Source organism: Accipiter gentilis, chromosome 8 (genome assembly GCF_929443795.1).
Source record: "Accipiter gentilis chromosome 8, bAccGen1.1, whole genome shotgun sequence".
Lineage (NCBI taxonomy): Eukaryota > Metazoa > Chordata > Aves > Accipitriformes > Accipitridae > Astur > Astur gentilis.
This window is the reverse complement of record NC_064887.1, coordinates 20868898-20894863: the sequence shown is the minus strand read 5'-3', so window position 1 is coordinate 20894863 and position 25966 is coordinate 20868898. Positions and strand designations below refer to the sequence as shown.

General features: G+C 36.3%; 1 protein-coding gene across 5 annotated transcripts in view; it reads right to left on the bottom strand.

Moving 5' to 3' along the window:
• Positions 1–2525: 2525 nt before the first annotated feature.
• Positions 2526–25966, bottom strand: part of PTBP2 (polypyrimidine tract binding protein 2) — a 53262-nt gene continuing 29821 nt past the window's right edge. For 2 of the 5 annotated variants that reach the window (XM_049807323.1, XM_049807327.1), the window contains 9 exons: positions 23753–23917; positions 23566–23676; positions 13194–13389; positions 5718–5872; positions 4232–4265; positions 3701–3793; positions 3113–3329; positions 2935–3012; positions 2526–2786 (listed from right to left, as the gene is read on the bottom strand). In XM_049807323.1, the coding sequence (XP_049663280.1) occupies positions 2654–2786; positions 2935–3012; positions 3113–3329; positions 3701–3793; positions 4232–4265; positions 5718–5872; positions 13194–13389; positions 23566–23676; positions 23753–23917 (1182 nt within the window). In that variant the 3' untranslated portion in view covers positions 2526–2653. The remainder of the gene's footprint in view (positions 2787–2934; positions 3013–3112; positions 3330–3700; positions 3794–4231; positions 4266–5717; positions 5873–13193; positions 13390–23565; positions 23677–23752; positions 23918–25966) is intronic. The other 3 variants (XM_049807324.1, XM_049807325.1, XM_049807326.1) reach the window with 3 other exon arrangements.

The following is a 25966-nucleotide window of genomic DNA, read 5'->3' as shown; positions in this document are numbered from 1 at the left end:
CCTGATACATTTTTACTTTGGAAAATATGCGACATCATACTATATAGATGAAAAATTTATAAGATCAGCTCCGTCAGACCCTTAACTACTGTTCAAGTCAATTGGGAGATAGTCACATCAATGTGTTTGGGTGCCCAAGCGGTAAAAAAATGTTGATTCACAGATTTCATGTATGGATGAATCTGATTCTACTAGCATTTCAGACTGGGTGATCACTGTGATACCTGGAGTATAACTTAAGTCATATCTTGGGTGTATTTCTGATAAAACAAGAACCTAATGCATTTTATTTAATATAGTGAAGACTAATGAAAGCCCCCTATGTTATATCATGACCTTTAAAAAGCTGATAGCTATTTATTGATTTGAAACCTGACCCAAAGAACAGACATCAGGTCACAAAGTAATCTGACATCAATAAATCTACAGTAGTTGTACTGGAGAAGTGACAGAAAAATGCTCTGAATTGAACACTGACAGCTTTTACCAATGTAATGCTTCAGGATCATACAGTTACTCTTAAAAGGGTACTGTGTAAAAGTTTTAATCCTATTTCTAATTGAGGTGAAAAAACCCTCAGAACAATCAGTTCAAAGTAATATGAAGAAACACTATTAAAGTGCCCAAACTGTTTCTACATTCATTTGAACCCATGTCTCTGAAAAGGTAAAACATCCTGGTCTGGAATATGTACGGTCCGCTAATCTAATGTTAAAGACTTTGTTACTTCAACCCATGAGTATACTGTACAATTAGTAGAAAATCTTTAGCAGACACAAAAAAAATGAGAGATGAAACTGCAGCAAGAGAGCATGGCAAACCTGAGAGATCTATTAGTGCATAAATCTGCTTAAAAAACTAAAAAGATAGAAAGAGAGAGCTAACGAACTACAATAAAAGTTATGTCTTTAAAGCAGTAAGTTATAACAGGGTGGGAAATGTTTAATATGCACATATGCCTGCAAAGGGGTCACTATCTTTCTGAAAATAAAGAGCTGGTATTTTTCACAGCATCAGATTTATGGTAAAAAGCCATAAATTGTATTTTTTAATATTATGCTTTTCCCACCCTGGCAGAGAATAAACATGAATTCAGAAGCACAGTAGAAGTGAAAAACAAAGAAAAGGAGAGATAGAAAGCAGCAGAGAAAGACAGAAAAGGTGAATACAGAGCTACAGAAGTGTTTATTGAGCATGCTACAGAGGTAAGCAGAGTACACACAAAATGAAATTAAACAACCGTCAAACCTCCCAACTTTGTTAGAAAATTAATTTTTAATTGTGCCACTTTCAAACTATACTGAATTTTACAATTCTAAAGATGTAAAAACTCAACTAATAGAAAATATACATGACCTTTTTTTTTTTCTACATAGATAACAGAATCTATGAATCCTGAAACTAAGTATATCAATTTCAAAAAGTATTGGTCATTTAAACAGAATCAAGGTAACAGTTCAGACTGAGAGAACTGCTTTCAAATTAACTGGATCTGTAGATTCTGAGCCATGTTTATAGTAAAGTCAGATCAATTTCTAAATACAAAATATTTTGAAGAGATTTATTAAAACTGAATATTACAATGCAAGGTAAATTAAGACTAAAGGCACATAAACTTTGGTCCCACCTGGTTGTCAGTTTTAGAAAACTGCCACAAGATTTCCTGCAAGCATTTGCAGCAAACTTTCCTCATCATTGAAAAATACATGCACCATTTCCTGAACTAGCTTGACCAGTCTGTACATGCTCAGAAATCCACAACCATATTCCATATCTTAATTACAAACTAAAGATGGCAATATATATTGAAATGCACATAAGTCATGTCAACTCCAAACATCTACGAAAAATATTCAGCCACAAACAAGACATTACTTAGTGCTGACATTTATATGATACATCCCACAAGAGTGTGTACAAAAAGGTTAAGATTCCACAATGCTTTTCACGTAGGGCTCAAAGTCACAGAAGTCACTTTTTGTCCTTTAAGAAATTAATATTCTGTACCTTGTTAATTTTAACTAATGCCTACATTCATAACTGAATCTAGACCAGAAGCATGAAATACGAAAGGCCTTTTGAAAAAACAAGAGCACAAAGCAAAAAGTAACAGAAATCAAATAATGTCATTTTACTCTTTCAGCATAATGCATCTTATCCAATTAAAAAGAAAAGTGAAAAGCCAGAAGATAAAGAAATCTATCAAGCAGGAGAAACAAAAGCTTAACCTTTTTACACACCCCTGCCTAAACATATTTAAATTATCATGTAACAATGTGCCCCAGACAACCAAATTTGCTTTTTACTAGTTATGCAATTCCAGCAGTACTAGTTTTCCTTTTTAAGGCACGTACGTCAACTAAGTTGAAAATCTGTGGTATTAACTTTAAGTCTTTTAAACAAAATGATGGTTTATCCAAACAACAGTTGAACAACTGCAGTTAGTATCACTGCTTTTTTATTTTTTTTATTTTTTTTATTTTTTTTATTTTTTTTATTTTTTAAAACAACCAAGGAATGATAACAGCATGGAAAAAAAAAAAAAAAAAAAAAAAAAGACAACAGAAGACAAACTCTGGTCCCCACTTTCCTGAACAGTCAATAGGTGACAACACCAAACAATGCAATACACCCTCATTTTCAATCTGCCTTTTTAAATAGTTGACTTGGAGAAAGAAACTCTCAGATGATGATTTTCTCCCAGATTGTAATTGTGAAGATCAATCAAAGCCTGAATAGCTTCTTCTACTGTTGACATCTGAAGAAGTGCCATCTTGTGATCTCTTCTGAAACAAAATAATGGCATTAGGAACTCGAACACTACAGGGGTTGCTCCTAATGTTTTTAATCCTCTATGCACTTTTCCTTAAGCCATGCTGCAAAAGTGCACTTAGGCAGTCTTTTGTTAGAGCTATGTACAGAAAAGATACTTACTGAAAAAATTTAAATGCTTTCACAGTGCCTCCGGTGTTAGCAAACAATGTGCGTAGATCCTCTTCTGCTACTGATGGTCTACAGACAGAAAGAAAATAAGCATAAGCAAGAAATTATTAGTCAATTCAGTGTTGTGACTCACGTTAATATTACTGGCTTACTGACAGCCAACACTTACGGAATATTGGATAGATGAAGTGTTGCAGAAGGAGGGAATATATTTTGAAAGTTTTTTGAACCAGGTTTCTTGAAGCGATGCAGAGGTGAGTTGCCAAAATCCTTAGTCAGCCCTTGGTCGTCAAGTCCCTCTCGAGGTAGTTGTACTGTCTGATGTTTAGAAAGGGTAACCCGAATAATCTTTCCATACATTTTTTGCCCATTAAGATGGCTCATGGCTGAAAAAGACAGGAAGTTTACTCAATTCAGTGTTAATTTTCAATAGCTTTGATACATCACACAAGTGAACAAGAAAAACACCCAAGCAAATCAAAGGGTCAACGTGCTAAAAGACTGGAATCAAGAACTAGGTCTGCAGAATCTGCATGAGTATTTAAAGACCATCACATGTGATTCAGCTGTTGAATTCATTTAGGATACTGTGCAGACCTTCCGGAATACAAGTGCATGCAGTAAGATTTTGGATCTTGAGGGTAATCAGGATACAAGACAAACTGACAAATGTAAACATGCTTAGTTCACCTGATTTTACACAGCATAATTTCAAGTACTTAGACTAATGGGAATACAAACAGAAAAGTAATCTTACCCAGCTGTGACTGGTTTCCATCAGCCATCTGTATAAGAGCACTGTCTTTCTTATTGTATAAAATCTTCACACGCTGCACATCGCCATAAACACCTTTTCAAAGTCAAAGTAACCCAAAAGAAAAAGTTCATTTTAAAGCCAGTCACCTAAGTAATATATTTTGACATATCAATGGAACATTCAGACGGCAACAAGATCACTCACTCAAACTCAACATTCTCACAAATGAATAAAGGAGATAAAGATTTTGAATAGTGAATTTTGAAAAGAATAATTTCTGATAAACCCTCAAAGCTATGTGAATGAATATTAAATTAAAGACCATGCAAAATATATTAACATGCATTAAAAGAAAATCTGTGTCTATGGAGAGTTTTAAACAGCAAAAGAAAAATAGCAAAAGATTTACTATTCAACTTTAAGCTGAAGTGCTAGCTACAAATAAGAATTAAGGTGAAACAAAAAAAAAAAACAACCAAAAAAAACCAAAATCAAATCAATAATAAAAGTATAGTGCTAACAATAACATACCGAAGAGGGTAAACAGACTTTGGGGCGTAACCATCTTTAGAAGGAGAGAAGAGCAAGCAGCGTAAGACAAGAAGAGAGAAGAGTCGAGGAAGAGCGGAGATGAACAGATCATCCATAACGAAGGGTGGTTCCCGCAGAATGGTGAGGTGGTCATGGATCATGGTTTCAAGGCGGTTAATTGGGGCAAGTTGGTCCGAGGAACATTTTGTTCAAGCACAGAAGCATGAACATAGGGAATGAAGACAGGGAACACAAAGACGAGGAGAAGGGTAAGACAGGGAAGGGCATGGGAATTTGGGTAAAGACAAGGAAAGGGAAGTTGAACACAAAGGGAAAAGGATGAAATGGGGAAGGGAATACAGCAATGCAGAAGAAAAAAAAATAAGGAAGTGGGGAACAAAAAAAAATAAAATATAGGTCAGTACATAGGAAATGCAGGAATTTGGTCAGAAAATGGTTGGTTTATGTACTGTACAAGAAAAACTGAGTAAAATGTAGTCACCCAAGACAAATATGGGTAAAGTACATTCATATCAAGAGTAAACTACAGCATTTCATCTCAACATGAAAATAAATTAAAAAAGCATGCAATAGAAATTTTAAACTTTGACCTTTAACTGCGTAAGCATGGCTGGTTATGAAATGCAGGCAAAAAAATCTTTCAAAATGGCACTCTGATCTAAAACATTTTAACATGCAAGACCGTGGATGACAAAATAGTACCAGATGACAAAAAAAGCTTAATGATTTACAGTGACAGAGGCCAGTTAAAAATGGAACAGCTAGACTGATACAAACTTCCCACATTTCATACCAGCTTTCACAGCCATCAAAATAAATGTAAAGGACAGTAAAAATGTAAAACTAAATAGACCCTTTTAGATTTCAGAGTTAGCAAGAAAGATACAGTTAAGGTGAAAATGCTTTTGCCACCTTTTTTATTATTATTTTTTAAAGACAAATGAGTAACTGCAAAGAAAAAAATTACTAAGAGAGACTGGAAGAGTGCCTCATCAAGATCTTTGGGAGAACCTTCAAAGAAAAATGTGTTAGAGTAGTTCACATAAATTAAGACCTTAAAATGTGAGATACAAGCATGAAATGAAACAGCAAACAATTAGAAGAAACAAAACAGAAATTCTAGTTTACGTGATTATAATTGCAAAAGAAAGCATAGTTGCTATTTTGTAAAAATAAAGTTTTCAATTCAAATGTCAAACATGCAGTAGTTACCACATTTTTCTTACAAAAAATAGGTAGCTGACTATCAAAGGACATTTTAAGTTGTTAGCTACCTGGGAAAACAAAAGCATTTAACAATAATGGCTTTAAAATTAACTTTGGGGGATTATTAAAATACAGCAAAAATACGTTGAGCTTAAAATCCAAATGTAAGAGGCCAAATGCAAAGAAATTATAAAATACTGACAAATGAAGTGTGACTAAAGAGGAAAAAAACCACCCCAATTACAATTGTTTCACTGACCTCTTCATTTAAATTGCTAACCAGGAGGACTGTATTGCCACCAGCTGAAACTCCAGGCATTCCCACACGGCCAGCAGCAGCAGCTGCAGCTGCAGCAGCAGCATTTGGAATAGCCAAAGGACTCAGAGCTCCTGGAACAGCTGCAACAGGAAGCCCTAATTTTAAAATAAAGCATATTTTACGAAACACACACAAGTCATTAAAAAAAAAAGTACCTTTATCAGCACAAGAGTTGCATACAATGCTCTACAAAGCAGACCATTCCACTGTTAAAGTCATCCAAAGGGTTGTGAAATGGGTTGTTAAATTAACAGAAGGAAGAGAATTATTTTTTATTCAGATCAAGTCTTCAAAGAAGTGATGAGGTGTAAAAAAAAAAAAATCTCTCAGAGCCTTAGCATGAACTAGGTGAGGCGGCAACGTTGTAAATTCAAGACTGAAGGTAGCACCACTGATTATGCTCTGTGGCTTTTGTAATCCAATTCCCTGAAGACGCATGTTACCATTAGCTAAACCTTCAGCTACGCTTTTTTTTTTAAACTTCTTCCAAGGAAACTCACATCCTGTAAAGCCCTGCTGGTTTTGCCTGGTCAAGTCACTGGGGTACTAGGCAAGTGTGCTACTCCCAGGATCTGTGAAAGGTTCTCATGATACATATGCACTATACATAGTTTATAGAGGAACAGCTTTATCATATTTCATCAAAATTTTATTTGTACATTTCACAGAGTTCAGTAAAAGGACACCAACATAGCAAAATGTGTAAAAAAACAATAAAGAAATATAACTTCAGTATTTTATTTTCTTTTACTGCAACTGGGTTCTCAGATTTCAGTATTTTGGCAAAACTTCTAATCCTTATATGATCATGCTAAGCTAATACAACTTTTAACTAATATTCCAGTATGCTAGGTAGACAGTCTATATATAAATTTTCACCAGGCACCTAAGACTACTTCCCTTCCCACATTAAGTTGTATTTTATAGGAAGTCATAAAAAAATAAATTCTTCAGTTTCAGTGAATGCCCAAGTACTAAGCAGATAATAGTAAATACATTCAACCATTAATTTTAAAAAAGAATAATCCCAGATCTAGTATCAAAAGGAAAAACACAGGAAGACAGAAGGTGGGGAGTAAGCATGGTTACAATTTTTTTTTTTCTAATTGCCTAGAGAAGATTTCTATCTTCATTCCAACTATTTATGTTTCATCATACAAATTTGTAAAAAACATATATGGGGGAGGGGGGCAGCACAGAAGGGGGGGGGGGGAGAGGGAGAGAGAGAGATTGGGGGGGGCTGGACAAATGACCCCTCAAAGGGAACAGGACATCCATCACTACTTTGCGATATTGCAAATATATTCTGGTCATTTTGTGTCAAAGCACATACAGAAGAAAAACCAGTAAGTGTTCTAAGAAAGGAAATTAAAGACATAGAATGCTTTCTGATAAAGTTTAAAAGATTAAAAATGTTCGTATTCAGGGGTCAAACCAGAGGAATAGAAAGTTCTGAGTAACGACAATTCCAGTCATCTCTCATGTCACAAGATAAAGGGAAAACCTACGTGAATCAAAAGGTAACAAATATGATCTTTTATTGCATTATATGTGATATTTGTGGGATTGACTATAATACATAAAAAAAAAAAGAAAAACCCTATCTTGTCTTTCTTCCCTCCATCCTGCAAAAACACTTAATAGATTTGAGACTGTATTAGATGGTCTATGGAAACAACAGCCAGTTACATTAAATAGGCAATAAAGTGACATATAATAAGCTTCATCACATAAGTCAAGCACTAGCTACCTGGGGGTTAGGAAAGCACTCCCCCCAGGTATGCTACTGTATGATCATCCGTTATGAGGGCTGTGCTAGGTCTTCCATCAGAGAATGCAGAAGTAACACTAGCTGTCAGAGGAAGGATATGAAATTAGATGGACCACTCCGAGGCCAAACAGCAATTTCGTTTCTCAAAATACATTTTGTGTGAAAGTGTAATACTATATATACTAACATATATTAATAGCAAGATAATAATGTAACATAAATATGACACATGTTTTGCTCTTTGGTTAAAGCTGAAGAATATAGCTTTACTTCCAAAAAAAAATTAATAAAGGATGCAGTTACAGAAAGTACCCCTATGGAAGAAGTTTATTCCCCAAATCAGACTGTACTACACAGGGAAACCTGTGAATATCAAATTAAGTTTCTCAAACAAATGTAAAAAAATCCAGTTCTGTTCTAAAAAATTGTTTTGGAAATTTACTTTTGAGTGCTTTGTATTTCATATGCTGAATGTCATGTTTATTTACATTCATGTACGGCAGAGGTCATAGAGACAGAAATGTGAAGAATGACAGTAAGGTGTGACAGATGCCCACCTGAAGGGAAACAACTTATTTTATACGAGGTCAATAGCAATCATTTAGGTATTAGAAAATGCCAAGATACCAGAGCTTTTCAAATCTTCAAGTGTGTCTAAGCACCTCTCCCTAACCTTAGAAGCTTTAAGCTGGTCCAGCATTTTTAAACAAAAGAACCTAAAAATGACTAGTGAAGTTTTATTGTTCTTTCCATAGTTGGGCAGAGCATAGCTGAGTAATTCATACTTTAAAAGGCAAAATTCTTCATAGCATCAGACTCTCTATAGGACATTCTTTGGTCCCACTAAAGAAGTTAAAAACAAAGATTAATTCAACAGCATTCATATGAAAATATTTTCAGTTATTATCCTTTGAAATAGATTAATTTAAGAACCACCATAAGATGACGCATTAGTGGAAAGTGCTAATAAAGCAAGCCAGCAATGACTGCAAGGGATAAAGCTGTGGGAGACCTAACTACAACATATTTCCAGCTATAGCATTAAACAAATGTCTAAATTGGAGTTAAAGTATTATTACATATTCGTATTTGCAACTCTAAGTAGTTCTTATTTAAAATCTTTTGTTTGTTGTGGTTCAGTATAATACAGTTGCTGTTTATTCAAAGTTTTTTTCCTATAAGATCTCCTGTAACTTTTTTTTTTTTTTTTTTTTGGGGGGGGGTGGGGGAGAGAATGTGTATCTCTCTTCATATAGGATGTGAAAAAAAAAAAGCAAAGAAAAAAACCCAAACCATCTGCTTCTGATATTTCATTTGAAACTAGACCATTCTGTCCATTAGTGATTTTCTACTTCTTTCAAAAGATAACAAGACTCATTGAAAAGATGTCCAATTTACAGTCTCAAAGATTTCTGACACCTTATTTCATCACAGCTGAGGATGTAGTAGACGAATGAGTAATGATGCATGCAGGCTAGGATCATCTATTTGATTGATACGTTTCTAACTGATTACAAAGCACACATAGACCTTGTTTCTTGGAAAGGTCAGACAAATTACAAAACCAGAGAAAACACAATTCTTGTTCTATAGGCCTCCACTGCACTCTGATTTGCCATTCTGATTTAAGCAAGTAAAAAATTTTTAATAAATGAGAACAACTTGTATTATGTTTATTAGTTATGCAACACACTGTTTAAGATTTGAGGACTCATCTGAAACTACTTAGAAATGTTAGCAACTTTGACAACATGATCAACTGGCATCAGAAAGCTTTGTCACTAGTTTTATTTTAGCTTCCAACAATTACAAGTAATAGGTTTTTGCTTTTTCTGGACATTAATGAAAACATACAATTATTATACACCTTTTTCCTAGCCTTTTGAGGTCTTTTTCCCCAATGAAGTTTAAACACAGGATGTCACATTATTTATTCCCCCTCAGTCTATCTTTTTGCATGACTTCTGAAATTCAAATTAGTAACGCCATTTTAGTAAAAGGCAAATTAAAGCTATACTAAAAATATATAATGAACTTATGTGTGAAAACCATAGGCAGTAAGAGTAGTCATCTTAATGCAGGTACGCTTAACTGTGACTGAGAACTGGATTTAGTCCCTAGTCCTGTTACGAACCTTTTTTGTAACTTTATGTCAAGTAACCACCATCTTTTTGTACTTTTTACTGGCATGCTTCTTATACTTAGCCTGAATGGTTTGGGAGACATAGCAGGTTCTTTTAAAATCTCTGCATAACAGGTTATGAAGCTGGAAGTGTTACTACACTACACCATAAAGTTACATTTACTGAAGAGAAGGGTTAATTCCATCCAGAAGGAAACTGAGATATGTAATGGTTTGGTATTAAGACAGACTTAAACACCAAGACTAACAAGACTCACATCTTGTCACTAAAACTCAACTCACAAAATTATGTTAGACCTAAACCTCACTTCTGACACGTCAATTACAGTATACTGTTAAAAAGCCAACAACAAAAAGGCACCCAAGTTGTACAACTATTCAGCATATAATAGCATAACAGAAGCTAAAGTCAGAACTGAGTCCTTACCATGTTTTCTGTTGGTGATCTCATTATATACATATAAGAAAACAGCTACAGCAAGAATTTTAACAAGAATGCCACAGGTTCAACTTATGGTATTCTTTTTGAGCACACAAAAGAACTTGAAGAGCATCACATTAAGCTCAAAATGGAGCTTGACTCTTTCATGGAGGATCAAGCCCTTTGGGAACCATTTGTGAATAGCGTATGTCAGACACTCTGAGTATACTCTGAAGACATCTTTATCAACATTACAGAAATAAGAATTCTAAAGCAAATAAAAGGAAATAAAATATTAAGATAAAAGAAAGAAACAGGAGGAAGGTTGCTCCTATTATTCTGTAATATTTCACACATCATAGGTTGCCAGCCTCCACCTTATAACTCTCAGAACTTTTAAGTGTTCTCACCCTTCTCCTTTTGAGTATCTGAATTAAAATGCAGCTATAAATTGCATGCACAAGCGTCCATTTAGGCTTTTGAGGTTTTTCTATCCTTTGTCCTTTCTTATTTATGTCACATATTTTGTGCGTTTTTGCACAGTAAGCAGCTCAGAATGAGAACCCTGTTCTTCCATATTCAAACAAGCACCATTCCCATTTTGACAACTATCCAAATGGCTAAGGTACCAACAGTACTATGGAGCCTTTTTAGAAACTTGTTCAGCTGTAGAGCTCAAATTCTGTAAAAACAAACAGAAAAGGCAACTAGCAAAAACCCCCAAACCCAAACAACAACAAAAAAGTCACTGTATCATCATCCTCATTTGACAGATGATGCAGAGTTACAATATACCAAGCTCACCCAACTGGCCATGAGGAGTTAGAAGATGAACCCAGCTCCCTTAAATTTCTTTCAAAACAATGAATGCTTTTACAGAGGAAAAAAACAACCATGATACATAATCTCCACTACTCATCAAAATAAACATGACTGACTTCACTGATGCTCTGAAAATGTTCTACAGCTGCAATGAAAGTTACTCATGTCATGTACCTTTTATTTTCCTGCTGCTTGGAAAAACACTGCATTTAAAGAGGTCCATCCAGAGAGTAAGAATTAAAATATTTAATTAGCTAATATGACTGTCATCTTCATAATTTTACTAGCAAAAAAATTTAACATACACAAAAGAATGAGCCTGATTAAAGTCAAAAGGTTAGAAAACTTACGTAGTTTTGTAGACAAAAATTACAAAAGCATCGAAGTGACTTTCAGGCCTAAAATACTAGAACATAAAGTCCACTAAAGCTAAAGTCACTTGGAAGTGTATAACAAGTATAGTAACCCCAATTATTAAACATATTGAAAGTGATGCAATGATCCAAGCATCCTCAGAGTGTAACTCCACTATGCCAGGCAAATTAAACCTGCTAATTTGATGCATACTATAAGCATTATATACAAAGAAATGCATTAGTAAGCCTGAGACCGGAAAGCAACTTCTCAAGATTCAGGAAAATGTCAGAATTAGAGTTCCGTAAGTAATCCTGCATTTGGCACCATTTTACAAATCATGAATCTTCAACTCTCTCTCTCCTGAATTACAACAACTAATATGATAGGTCTTTAATTAATAAGCAGCTGCTTTGTTTTTGCCTCCTTACTACTCATAGTGCATCCCCATGTCTATGTTCTAGTTATTACGTGCTGACAAAAGAATTACCAACTGCCTCAAGGGCATTTCTACAGTACTCATCTCTACAGTGTCAAACTTCTTCACAAACACTCATCCACCTTCCCTATCAATCCATGAAATGAGAGGTTTCATTTTTTTAAATGATGGGAAGTTAAAAGAGGAAAAAAAAGAAAATAAACTTTAGCCACAGGTTCTTCAGAGACTTTAGATTCTTACGGTATTTTTTACTTTCCAAAACGTCTGCAGTAGCTACAAGTGATACACCATTTTGCAAGTCATACTCGAGGTTGTACAGTCAAGCACTCCAAAATTTGTGGGAGGTGGGCATGTGTGGAACTTACAACTAGATATGAAGTAGATATCAGTAGCCTTAACTACAATATTCACCCTTTTCCTGGGCTCACATCATTCACTAAGGGCCTTCTAAATTCTGAAAAACACAGAAAGCAGAGGCCCCTCTTTACTAGATTAACTCTGACTTACTCCAAGTTGGCCCATCTTGTACAAAAAACAAGGCATGAAATCTACGTTTTTCTTAAGTTTTCTTTAGAAGAAAAATGGGAAATGATGAAAGAAAAAAAGTGAGAAAATACATTAAGTGGGAAGAACAATGATCACAGCATAATACATCAGGTTTTATAAAAGTCATGAGATTATGTCTGAGTACTATTAAATTTTGAAGAGTGAAATGTGTTGTCAAAGAACAGCAACTTAATAGAAGGAGTGAAACTTACACAATGAATTGTGATAAATTAAAAAAAAAAAACTACAAATTTCTCCCAAAGCATGCATTAATTATTTTGCTAATAGTCAGAGGATATATTTATCTGTATTCTTTCTCAGAGCATTTCACCTACTTCTTCTGATGAACTCAAAAACTGACAGGATATTAGAACTCATGTACCATAGCACTAGAAGGCAACAACAGATTTTTTTTTTCCTTTTATCTACAGAAATCCCAGACTAGAACCTTTATTTCTTTTTTTTTTTAAGCAGAGAGCATAATCTTTCCTCATTGATGGAAACCAACAAAATGTTATTTTCATAATCTGATATTACAAATAAGCATTAGGATGAATGAAACATGCAAATCACATTAAGTCTGTTACATATTTGGGTAGGAGTGTGAGCAAGGTGGGTAGTAGCAGCTGACAGGAACACATGAAAGACAGGAGGACACATTTGGGAATAAAAGTAGGACTAACTTGACTTTTCCTTATACTTGGTGCATTTTTCATTCTGTCATGCATTCTCTCACTCATTTATGCAGGACTTCTAAAGACAATATAATTGTGTTACTACAATTCAGATCACAATATAGACTGAACCCTGAATGGGCTTTTGGACACTATCATAATTTAAGATCTTTAACTGTTAGAAGGATTAATAAACATTTTCGTCAAGTGACTTTGCAATACAAAAGAACAACAACAGAATCATACCTAGAAGAGACGTCTCCTTTGCAAATGCCGCGGCAATGGCTGGGTCCAGCGCTGGCTGTCCATCACCAGATGGAAGATCAGGACGAGTGTAGTCCCTGCTTTTATCGTTGTTGTACTTGACATTCAAATTCACCAATTTGGAAAAATCAATCCGTAGGGTACAGCAAGCATTATAAATATTTTGACCATCTAAGGCCTGGAAAAGGGAGTCAATTTATTTAAAAAATATACAATACAGGTTGGTTACACAATTATTTTTGTTTGGTTCTTGTTGTTTTTTTAAATAAGGTCAGCATATAGATATTTATCCATCTTACCATCTAGCTTAAAACCAATTAAGATTAAAATGCATTAACCTCTTTTAAAATGATTCCAGGAACCTTGATGTTTACTTCTCTTACCTAGATATGCACCAAAGTGGCAAGATACATTTTTATGCAGTCAAACTTAAAAGTTAGGCTGTTGAATATTGATAACTAACCTGTATTTCACAGTACAGCTTCAATTCAGACATAATGCCAAATAAATTTCTCAAAGAAAGAAAAAAATTAAAAAAAAAAAATAAATCACACAAGTACTCACAAGTACAAGAAAGCTGACCTGAGGGCGGGGCAGAAATCTAGACTTAAATAACATGTTAGACAGCTATCTGTTAAAGCAGAATATTTACATTGTTCCTGCATGTTTTCCTTCTCCCCTTCAAGGTAATTAGTGCCAAAATTGAAAGAAAAGCAACTTTATCCGCTAACCTAATGTTACTAACACTTTTTTTAAAAAAATCCTATTTTCACAATTAATTGGTACTTCTGAAAGGATGCCTATTAACAGTGAAATTCACATGAACTCTTACCATGACACTACTTAAAACTCTATAAAAACACTCTCTAAAAAGACCTAATTATGTGTTTTGTCCATCTTCATTATATACCAGGCAAATTGATAGACCTGGATTTTATTCCATTTACATTTTGGGCACGCCTTTCTTTCAGTTGGAGCACTAACAGCTAAATATGAGAGATTTAAAAAATTTACATTTTTGTAACTAAGTTGGTTTATATTCTTGAGAAATGCTAGGAAGTAAAGATACAGCTCATCCTAAAAATTAATCCATTCAATCAAGTCATTATATTAAATATGAAACTACCTCATATATTCATGGTGAAAAACACAAATCACACCTCCAAATACAAAAATCTTTTGTTTCTCTTGATTAATGCTGGACTGAAATGTACCACTTCTGAACCTGAGCTAGCTCTTGCACAGCTAGCGTGGTTACAGCTGCAGTGTACTTCCCAACACCTTAAAGTTCTGGTAGGACTTGTTATTTTGACCAAGCACTGCACAAACCTAGTGTGCCTGCTGGGTATGGAAGCAACATAGCTATTTTCACACAGTCATGCACCTGGAAACTCAACATACTGCAGACACCCTTCTGCTAGGTCTGGGCCAGCAAGGCTGTCCCTTCCCACAAAATGTATTACCACAGCTCACATCTCCAGGGCTCTTGAAATTACCACCATTATGAATCAATGTACAAGAATAAGTCAGTCAGTATTGCTAGAACTTCCAAGTAACAGGAAAATAAAATAATACCAAAAAAAAAAGTATAGAAACTTGACAGTCTAGACATCGTCTCAACAAATACTTAGCAATCAAAGAAAAAATCCTGTGCTTGAAACTCAGCTTAAATAATCCTTTATACAATACTGGAAAAATAAATTCTACTGTCCTGATTCATAGAATACAAGCTGACAATTAATTCTGTATTGTTGGGGTGGTGGCGGGTGTCACCATTACAGAATACAGAGTTTGCTAGCTCTTTTACATACAGTGGCAAAGCAGAATCCAAGACTCCTAATGTTGGGAAAAAAAATCTCACTTGGAACACTTATATCTAAAAAAAGTATATACCAAGAATCCGTCATCACTTCTACAAGATTTCTTACCTTCTAAAATCGACTAAAATATGGATTAAAGGTAGGTCCAGTTTATGCAGCCAGAGCTTACTTCTCATCAAAGACAATGCCATTGCCATCAAGGAAATACCCATTCACATAATGAAGAAAACTACGTACGAATGAGACCAAAAGGCAGTATCCTCTAGCTTTGTCCAAGTCACAGGACCATGACACAGAGCTCTAAGTCTTTAAAACACAATCAAGATTCATATTATACCTCTGTATGGAGTCTGTAGACACACTGATTTATGGCTGGCAGAAGGCTGTGAAGTTGATGTAAATCTTTTAGTCTTAAAAAAGCAGCAAACCAAAATATACCCACATCCATAGTTTCCAGAGTAGTCGATGTTTAAAGGGAGCTGCATAAGTAACTAAAACTTACACTGAAACAGCAAAAATTCCTCTTTCTGACAAATTCAAAGTGACCAAAAGCATATACAAAAGAATACTGCACAAGAGAAATCCCTTGTAGCTGAGACACAGACACTCTGAAAGAACATCCTGAACCAGAAAGGAAGGAGACGCACTCTTAATAAGCACTGTAGTCACTCTCTGGGAAAGGCTTCTTGCAACTGAACAAAACCAAATCACCCCACCCACCTCTACCAACAGCAGACACCTCCAACACCAATGCACAAAAGATTACCAGCAACTAGAGTTTTTTCAAGATTAACTGTTCACATGTAAAGTTACAACTGAACGCGTATCCTGAACTCCTCCTTATATGGCAATAAAAAAAGGTGCAACAAACACTCAAAACCTGTTCCTCTCAAACAGACATCCTGAAAAAACCCGAGAAGACAGTAGACATACTGTTAATGAATGTACATACGGACATCATCTCAAAGAACTCTAGTTACTGCTAAGAAACTTTGCTTTCTTTGAGCATTTATCTCTGCACACATTCACATGTGACTCAGTACAACACCACACACATGCCAAACCAAGGAGATCAAGTACCAAGCTCTACAAAATGTGAGTATTGTTCTTTACCTTGCATGGACCAGCAAACCCATTATTAAGCTTCAACAACCGAAGTATCAAAACTTACATCATCATGTGATATCAAGTGTCATGATACTGAATTGTTTCCAGGCCCCTGCCTTCCCTCCCTCTTGTTACTAAAAAGTACCCTTCTCTTAGACTTTCTCAAGGGGGAAAATTATTCTCATGAGTGGCTCACCTCCTGCCAAGAGCTTGTCAGCAGACAGATTCTTGAAAAAACACATTGTAGTATTTAGAAGCATACAAACAAGATGGCTAGTAAGAAACAAGACCAACAGAAAACAGTGGTAAAAGAACAAGCAAAAATCCCTTTCTCAATTCAGACTGACACATAACCCAAGGAGAGAGGCATGTGCCTATGCTGACACAACAATCTCCACTCCACAGTATACTCCTGTGCGTTACCTCGACTCCACAGAGCAAACACACCATCATCCCTACAAGTTTCTCTATGGCCACTTAGACTGTTTTTGGGAGGGGAGAAAACTACCACCACCACAAAAAAAAAAGAAGAAAAAAAGAAAACAACAACAATGAACCAAAACACCACACAGAAGAAACAAAAAGATTACTCCTAATAACAAAATAAGCTGCTTGGTTCTGCATCAGCTATGGCAGCTAAGAAAGGGAGCAAACCAGAAATAAAGAAAATCACAATCCCCAATACTAGTTAAAGTTCCAAATTAGTGGAGTTGGTTGGAAAGAATGGTTGTCTAGTATTGTGTTGGTTGTCTAGTATTCCTAGACAACTAGTACAGTAGAAAAATTCCAGATATTTAGAAAGGGTCTTAACAACTGGGGAAACATTCACAAAGAATCCAAAATCTGCTCATTTCTCATGAAAGCACCTTTCAGTGAAGGCAAGAATAAGCAAACAAGGCCTAACAACACAGGAAATAGGAGAAATAGCCCAGGAACTCGTAAGGATCCAGAACAGAGAGCTATGGCTGTCTGTCACAGACAGTAAAAATACAGGGAATATCGATGAAATGGAGGTCTGCACCACAAAACACAATACTCTCTCATTTCTTAAAAATAATGTCAAACCACCCTCTCTTTCGGTCATAGCAGCCAGGAGGATGAAGAGATGAAAACTGCTGACTGAGACAAGATCCCACAGATTAAGAGATGAGACTAGAGATTGTTCCAATTGAAAAAAAAAAAAAAAGGCGTATTAGGTCTGCATGGCAAGGTTTTGGTAGCCAGCGGGCTACAGGGGTGGCTTCTGTGAGAAGCTTCTAGAAGCTTCCTCTATGTCCGACAGAGCAACTGCCAGCCAGCTGCAAGACAGACCTGCTGCTGGCCGAGGCCAAGCCCATCAGCAACAGTGGTAGCGCCTCTGTGATAACAGATTTAAGAAGGGGAAAAAAAAGTTGCTGCAGCACAGAAGCTGCAGCTGGAGAGAGGAGTGAGAACATGTGAAAAACAACCCTGCAGACCCCAAGGTCAGTGAAGAAGAAGGGGGAGGAGGTGCTTCAGGCGCCGGAGCAGAGATTCCCCTGCAGCCCGTGGTGAAGACCATGGTGAGGCAGGCTGTCCCCCTGCAGACCACGGAGGACCCCAGGCTGGAGCAGGTAGATGTGCCTGAAGGAGGCTGTGATCCCATCGGAAGCCCAGCCCGCACTGGAGCGGGCTCCTGGCAGGATCTGTTCACCCGTGCAGAGAGGAGCCCACGCTGGAGCAGGTTTTCTGGCAGGACTTGTGACCCCTTGCGGGGGGGACCCACACTGGAGCAGTGTGCTCCTGAGGGACTGCACCCCACAGAAGGGACCCACGCTGGGAGCAGTTCATGAAGAACTGCAGCCTGTGGAAAGGACTCACGTTGGAGAAGTTCATGGAGAACTGTCTCCTGTGAGAAGGACCCCATGCTGGAGCAGGGGAAGAGTGTGAGGAGTCCTGCCCCCAAGGAGGAGGGAGCGGCAGAGACAACTGATGAACTGACTGCAACCCCCATTCCCTCTCCCCCTGCACCGCTGGCAGGGGGGTAGGTAATCTGGGAGTGAAGCTGTGCCTGGGAAAAAGGGAGGGATGGGGGAAGGTGTTTTAAGATTTCCTTTCATTTCTCATTACCCTACTCTGGTTTGATTGGCAATAAGTAAGTTAATTTTCCCTAAGTCGAGTCTGTTTTGCCGATGACAATAATTGGTTGAGTGATCTCTCTCTGTCCTTACCTTGACCCATAAGCCTTTTGTTTTATTTTCTCTCCCCTGTCCAGTTGAAGAGGTGGCTTTGGTGGGCACCTGGCATCCAGCCAGGGTCAACCCACCACAAAAAGAAAGAAAAGCTTAATAAACAGTATTTTCTCCTGCTGCTGATGTAATCAACCACACTCAAGCTTTTCTGCAAAAGGACAGTAAGAATTTCTATCTAGTCAACATGGACTCATGACACTAGGATCTCTCATTTCCCGATGTGATTGTGGAGGTTGAGAGAAGCGGTAAGAGCAGCAAAGGTGATCTCAGATGGCAAAAGTACTCTACAAAGTTACAAAATGTTTTAACACCCTGAAGAGTCCGATCTATGGGTAGGCTCTGAAGCAGAGGAAGAACATTCCTAGAATCATTTCTTCTCTAAGGCTTTCCTCACCTGAATGAAGGACTTTCTCATGTAATGGATAGAATTCACTGCTCTTTTTTTACTTTCAGGGTTCAAGATGCCTGAAAATCCTTGTAAAAGAAGACTCCCTTGAAAAGTGCTATATTCACAGGAACTATGCTTTTGATGAGCTTCTAAGGCCTGTATAGACCATGAATCTGTGCAATGAAACCCCTCTCAGGAGATAGTCAAGGTAGCCCTCTATCAGGAAGATATATGCTACTTAAAATACTATTTAGCTAATTCACATACAGTTGACATTCTCATATTCTTATTTCCCAGTTCAGAAATAAGAGCCCAGATATTTAGCTAGCAGATATTTCTGGAGACACATGGCTTCAAGCCACAACAAAGAGGGTATCTGCCCCTCTCTTTGTCAAGCACGTAGACACCTATGATGATCCAAGACAGGAAATGGATCTCTTGCAGGATGAGGATAGCTTGAAAGCATTTACCAAGGTCTGATAAAGAAAAATCAAATTAAGAGTGGAGAGAAAAAAGTGGCAAAGAGGGGCAACACAAAACTGCTGCCTTCTCTCCAAACTCATGAGGAGAAAAAACACAAGAGAAATTTACTTCCTACTGTCTCTCTTCCCAAAGCACACAAAGCAGGAGAAACCAGAAACAAGATCTTCAGAAGGGCATAACAGTTTAAGGCATTAAAAAAAAAAAGTAGTAATCCTTACAAAACATACTCCAGCTCGAATAAGTACCTCAAAGTAACTGAAGGTCACATGGTAAATATCTCTTAGGAGAGATGTGTCCCAAGTGCATCCTATAGATATGCATTTGAATAAAATTAATTTCTTTTGAGACAAGTGTCTTGGATACGAGAAGTTTCTGTGGCTAAAATGTTTATGTAAAACATTCTCCAAAAATAAGATTTTTTTTCTTTTTTTTTATGTGCAATTCCTTGACTGAAGGACCAGTTGCATATCTTATTCTTTTCTACAAAATTGGAATATCCAGGAGACAAACACTGTTGCTGCACTTCCTGATACAATGGATACAATCCAGCACTCTTCTGTTTACCTGAACACTGCTTATCACTTCTGAGCACAAATTGTGCTCTTTAGGATTCAAGATGCCTGAAAATCCTTAATGCAATAATCATGGATAACTGCCCTGAAGCTAAATATCTTATCTGGAGATGTCCTTGCTTTCCATTCTGGCAATGACTACCTGAAGTTCCTATTACAGACTTTAAGGCATTGTAACCTAGCAGAGGTCTTTTGCAGACTGCTAGCAGGGCAGAGCCACCCTGAAGCTGTCACTCTCAACAACTGGAAACAAGACATCTTGAATGTAGAGTCAAACCTCAACAGAATCTCTGTAGAGGTCCTCTGATTTACCTACGGGCCAAGTGAAGACCAGCTGGCCAACTATAACAGAAACTCTCAGTTAGACTTGTGATATTTTTAACCCATGTTGGGTCAAGATGACTGTCACGTGCTACGTATGAGTCTCCATTAATCCTCCATAGATGAGGCATTAATAACTGTCAACATCCAAGATTTGGCAAGAGTACTTTTGGTGCATTTACACTAAGACCAACACTCTGGACTAGCCAGCTGTTCAGACAGAAACACTGGCACTCTAATTTTTCTATGGTATACCAGATTACTGGCATTCAAATATTTAAGTTTGCTGCTTATGCTGAGGGTACTGATCATTTACTATGAAAATGAGCTATTTTTGATGCTTAGAATATGTCCTTATGCATACAGACATCTCCAGGACATCACCTTCTGCTTCATTAGGAGCAGCACAGTAGTTCAATGTGCTCTACTGCTGCACAGTCTCAGTACTTTCTCCAACCCATGGCTAGACTGCTGCATTGCACAGAACCCGAAGTTTGTCGTCTTCACCTTTACGTGCAAGTATAACGAACTATAATGATCCAATCTGATGATGGTGATGAAACATGAATCAGTGTAGCCATAATCTACTTTTACAGGAAATGAGTTTCTCACAAAGCAAGTGGAGCAGGAATGCAATTTTTCACTACTTGCTCATTCAAACAGCAAAAGTGGTCCCATAGGGCTAGAGGCTTCGTATTGTACATTCTTGTCAGTGTCACTATTTTCTCAGAACCTTCAAATGAATAGCATCTCTCCTTGGTACTTACATCACTTGAGTTTTTCAAATTGCTCTTTAACTTCCTTAATAAGTCTTCAATTTCTATTAAGGCCACATTCTGATCTCCTGTGAAGAGTGCCAGTGGAAAATTAAATTTCCCCATTATCTTCTATAGTAACAACTGACAGAAAACAAATTGAAAACTTTACTCTTTTAACATGCTTTTAATTTTGAACTCCATGCAACTTCAAGTGTAGCCACCACATCCTCTTGCTTCTACTGTATTTCCAGCTGTATTTAAACTGGAGAGTTTCTTCCTATCATCTGACTTTCTCTCCTTTAGGTTTTTTTGTTTTGGTGGCACTTCATGTTTTACCACTGTAGCTCAACCATCAGAGCTGTACTTACTTTACTCTATTTAGCTTGGGAGGGTAGTGGGGAAATCAAACCTTCCTTCAAATATAGCACTCTTCAATACTTGCAGTTGGTATTACTCTTAGCACTTTGTCTGTTTATGCACAGATTGGTTAAAATATGAAACTATAAACCTAAGAATATTCCAATTTGTCACTAAGGCTCCAAGATCACTCTGACAATGACTGTACATGCAGCAGTCACTGTTATTTAATGAAGTTTAGTCATTCACACATGAGGTACCACTACCGAACAGCCACCCTAATCAAAACATGCAAAACTGGAGAAACAAATACATGCTTTTTTAAAAAAAATAATTATGACCAATACAGTATCCCACAAGCTAGTATCAGTCTGTAGAAGTCAACAACATCAAGAGATTCTTATGTTCCTTTCATACTTTTACATACCTCATCCTTTTGTTATTTTGTCACTTCTTTATAATATATTCCTAGAATTAACACTGATAAATTTCAAATACAGTTGATTTCACAGATTTCTTTCCATTAAATCTTCTGATAACATATAACTCAAAAAAGTGAAGTCAAAAGATTTATCACGATGTCATATTTTGCTTCAAAAATGCACTTTAAAAGCAGCATTAACATCTATTATTGAAAAATAACTCCCCAAACACAAATCAAGACTACATTACAACATTCTGGAACAAACACATTAGCATCTGTTTATCAAATATTTCAAATATGAATCTAAATGAGTACAGTCGATTGCTGCAGCAATTGTAGTTTAAAGATCTAGTTTCTGTGTTACTATTTTAAACCTACTTAAAACCTGAAAGGTGTATCGCATCCAAGCAATTTTTTACATATTACAATGAAATATTTGCATTTCCCTCTACTCTGACACATGATCTAGTACATAATACTATTCACCTCTGAAAAGGATATTCCTAATTTAAATCATACTCCAAATCTACAACTATTTCCAGACTGCTTTTCAGGACTAGATTATCTTAAAATAGATCATCATAAATCAATTTACAAATCTTCTTGTCTCTGGCTAACTTTATTTTTCTCAGTGGCATGAAAATTTACACTCTCCTTTCTGAAAAAATGTCTCTTATTTTTTGTGATTCCCTGTCTCGACCACCTCACAGTTTTTTAATCAATACCCAGCATTCCATTTGGTGATGAGGATAAAAATGACCATCCTCCACCATTTAATGAAGGTCTTTATTTCAATATAGTCATCATTCTTTACAACAGAAAACAGCCTATTTTTTCTTTCCTCTACTAAGAGATACGCATTGCCAACCTAGTCTGAGGTGCGAGCTTTTTCACTTTTTCCTGAAGTTCTCAGCTATTCTGTCATCTATGGGCAACAAGCACTTTCTATGCTGCCAAGCAACACTTAACCAGCACATCAATTTTAATCAGCCTTCCGCAAACCCAGACTGCATGTGAAGGTTTGAAAAATATAAATGCATTCCATTTATCTCTTGAAGAAAGAAAGAAGAAAAAAAAATTAAAAAAAAACAAACAACAAAAAAACAAACTAGCCCTCACCTTTGGTTCAACTTTCCTATTGCCACAGATGTGAATATATCCCATTCAATTAATTCAAAACATCTGGTCTAGATGACATACTGTTCATCTTTGTCATAATTAATCCATAGGCTCTCTCCTGCTATAATGAATAAAACCAGTTACCTGTTTTTGCCTCTCCTACCCAGGATAGGAGAGTTTCCAATAAAACAAAAAGTAAGATCCTGCTCTGATCTGTCACTGCTGCAAAGCTTCTTCATAGTCTGGTCCCATGAGTAAGACTCCAGTCTCTCTTCTGGGCATTCATAGTTATAATGAAGTCTAGATATTTTTTTTAGGATACTATAATTAAATACTTTTGCAGACCTATATCCAATCCACAGATCACATCTTTGTTTTGATGCTTAGAAAGTATCTGCCAACAGTCATCCAATGGGCTTACTAAATCTGCTGCTTACAGTCAATTAATTATGCAGCAACATTACATCCTACATCTTTACTTCTGGTTGACATTTTCACGATTGCAGTCTTGCATATTATTTCATCTCTGTGCAGTGTTATTAAAATATTTGTTCAAAATTATAGATGTATACAATTGCTTAGACATAATATCCTTAAACATAGTACCTTTAAACACCGATATCACACAATAGAACATTATATATTAACTCCCAGTTATTTTCTGATCTCAAAGAAATTCACACAAGTGGTAGAGGAGTATGACACATTATTATGATCAGTACTCTGTTATATTAACATTTTACAAATGTTTAGAGTACAGGAAGGTCTCCAGCCTTACAAGAGAACTATACTTACTAGCTTTGCTTGCTGTGCGTTTACTGGATCGCCATACTGCAGTAAAGCTTGAAACTGGTTATTCTTTGTGAATGTGATTATCTTCAATACAGCACCAAATTTAGAGAATATCTGCCAAAAACATTGTAAAGTTTTACACAGAAGTTCCTCCCAATCATAGCTCAAGTTAAAATGAAAATTGGCTTACCTGATGAAGAACATCCAAGGTTACCGGATAGTACATATTGTCAATAATTATTCTAAGTACTGGACTCTGAGCTGGAGTCACTGCACTCTCACTAACAGTGGTCCCGCTAATGGGAGCATTTGTGGCCTGCACAGCCGTCACTGCCTGAAGAACAGCTTGGGCCCGCTTAAAAAAAAAAAAAAAAGAAAAAGAAAAAAAAAAAGACAGAAGACAAATTTTTTAATATTTCAAGATGGTAGCTGGAAATTAATTAGCAATACTCATATAGTTAACTTCAGAAATATAAAATAGTCCACTTATTTAAAACTCAGAGCTACTGACATAACACAATGTAAGTGCAATGCAGTCCCACTCTGTGAGAAGAAACAATAAAAAAACCCAAGACTATACAGAAACCAGAAGTATTTATCCTATTTTTTAAGAGATTGTATTACAGTTAACATTTCACTGCCACTTTAATTATGTAGAAGGCTCCAATAGGAAGAGATAAGGCTAAACTAACACTTCCACACTTCTCAGTTTTAACACAATGAAATAATACACAAGACTGACAAGTGTCATAAAGTAGTATCCACAGAGAAGTAAACAAATTGGTGTCTGTTATCCACCCTCTTTCATGAAAAGAAAAACAAAATCCTCTCCTTGTATGGGGATTTTCTGGTCTTTAAACACAAGCAGGGTTTTAGAAATTCAAAGGTAACCACATGATGACATCACGAGAACACACATCTATGTAACTACTTCCACTGCCAAAACTGCCAGTATCAGAAAGATTAGATGTCTTTTTCTGAGAAAGAAAAAGTGCAGAAAAAAGGGTTTCCATTTAATACTTTCATTACAGTAGCCTTAGGAAGCAAACCAATACGAAACAGAGACAAGTAAGCATGCAAGGTAAAAATAGTAACCACCATGTTAACGCATACTGCATATTTTAAAGGTATTAGAGCTACTACACAATTTCATATCTCACAACTTACATGATATTCCTCATACTGAAATGAATCAATGAGTAAGAAAAGTCGGGGGGGGGGGGGGGGGGGGGAGGACAACAGGGGGGACACCTCGTGAACACTAGTTGGGAAAACAAAATTTACCTCTATGTTTAACATTCATTACTGTAACTGTAAAAACATCTTTTGATACCAACAGGTTCTTTTTTTCCCTAATGTATGAAATACACAACTTCCAAGCTGGCCAGATATTTGGCTGAGTTGCAAAGAACTACTTCCTACTCTTTCTGTAAGCACAGAAGAAGCATATATCAATTAAAACTCACTCCTTAAAGTGACTGGAAAAGTTTAGACTGTATAACCAAAGAACCAAAACTTGTGAAGTCAATTTTAACATATGACCCTTGTTAGCACTATCTCTCTATGCTTATAGATCATATTTCATTCCACAAAAGTGAATGTGAATACTTGAAGGAACACATTGGCAAATAAGGATATAATCTGCAAAATTATTATAGCAGCGAGTATTTTGTCAAACAAGTTCAAAATAACATTTAGTATCATATATAAATAGCCATTTTTGAAGACATTTGAGTAGTATGTAAAGCTTTTTTCTTATTTTTGCAAAATGGAAATTAATTTTAAAAGATCAGCTGCAACATTCAGAAAGTATAACATACATTTATTTCTAAATGTTGCCATGTCTGTTCAGAAAGACTAAAATCATGCATTTATGACAGGCTGATGATTAAAGAGAATTACAGTTACAGAGGTCATTCTATTCTCAATCCTTCTGAGTCTAGATACTGTATGAAACAAGGTATGCGATGTTTGTTTTAAATCTGAGTTTAAATGCTCTTCTCAGTGTTCTGATGTCTCACAGGAAATGGATTTTCATAGAATTATAAAGCTGAGATGAAAATTTAAATGGTCCCTTTTGAATCTATTTATTCAGAGTCAACTCATTCTGAGTACATAACTAAAAATAATCTTGGAAGCTACTACTTCTGAGAAATTCAGAATAGCATAGCTTAATGGAACTTGCTCTACTGTCATTATTTCTAAAGGCCTGGCTGTTTAAAGTACCCCTTGGTTAAACACATTTTTTTCTACCTCTTTACAACCAAGATATTTGCAACTTTCTCCAACTATTTTATCCTATCTTTCCAACTTTTTTATCCTATCTTTCCAGTTACATGTACTAACATCCTGACTTCTTCATATCTTCCTGCTCGAACATCCAGAGAAAGACAAATTCAAAAGG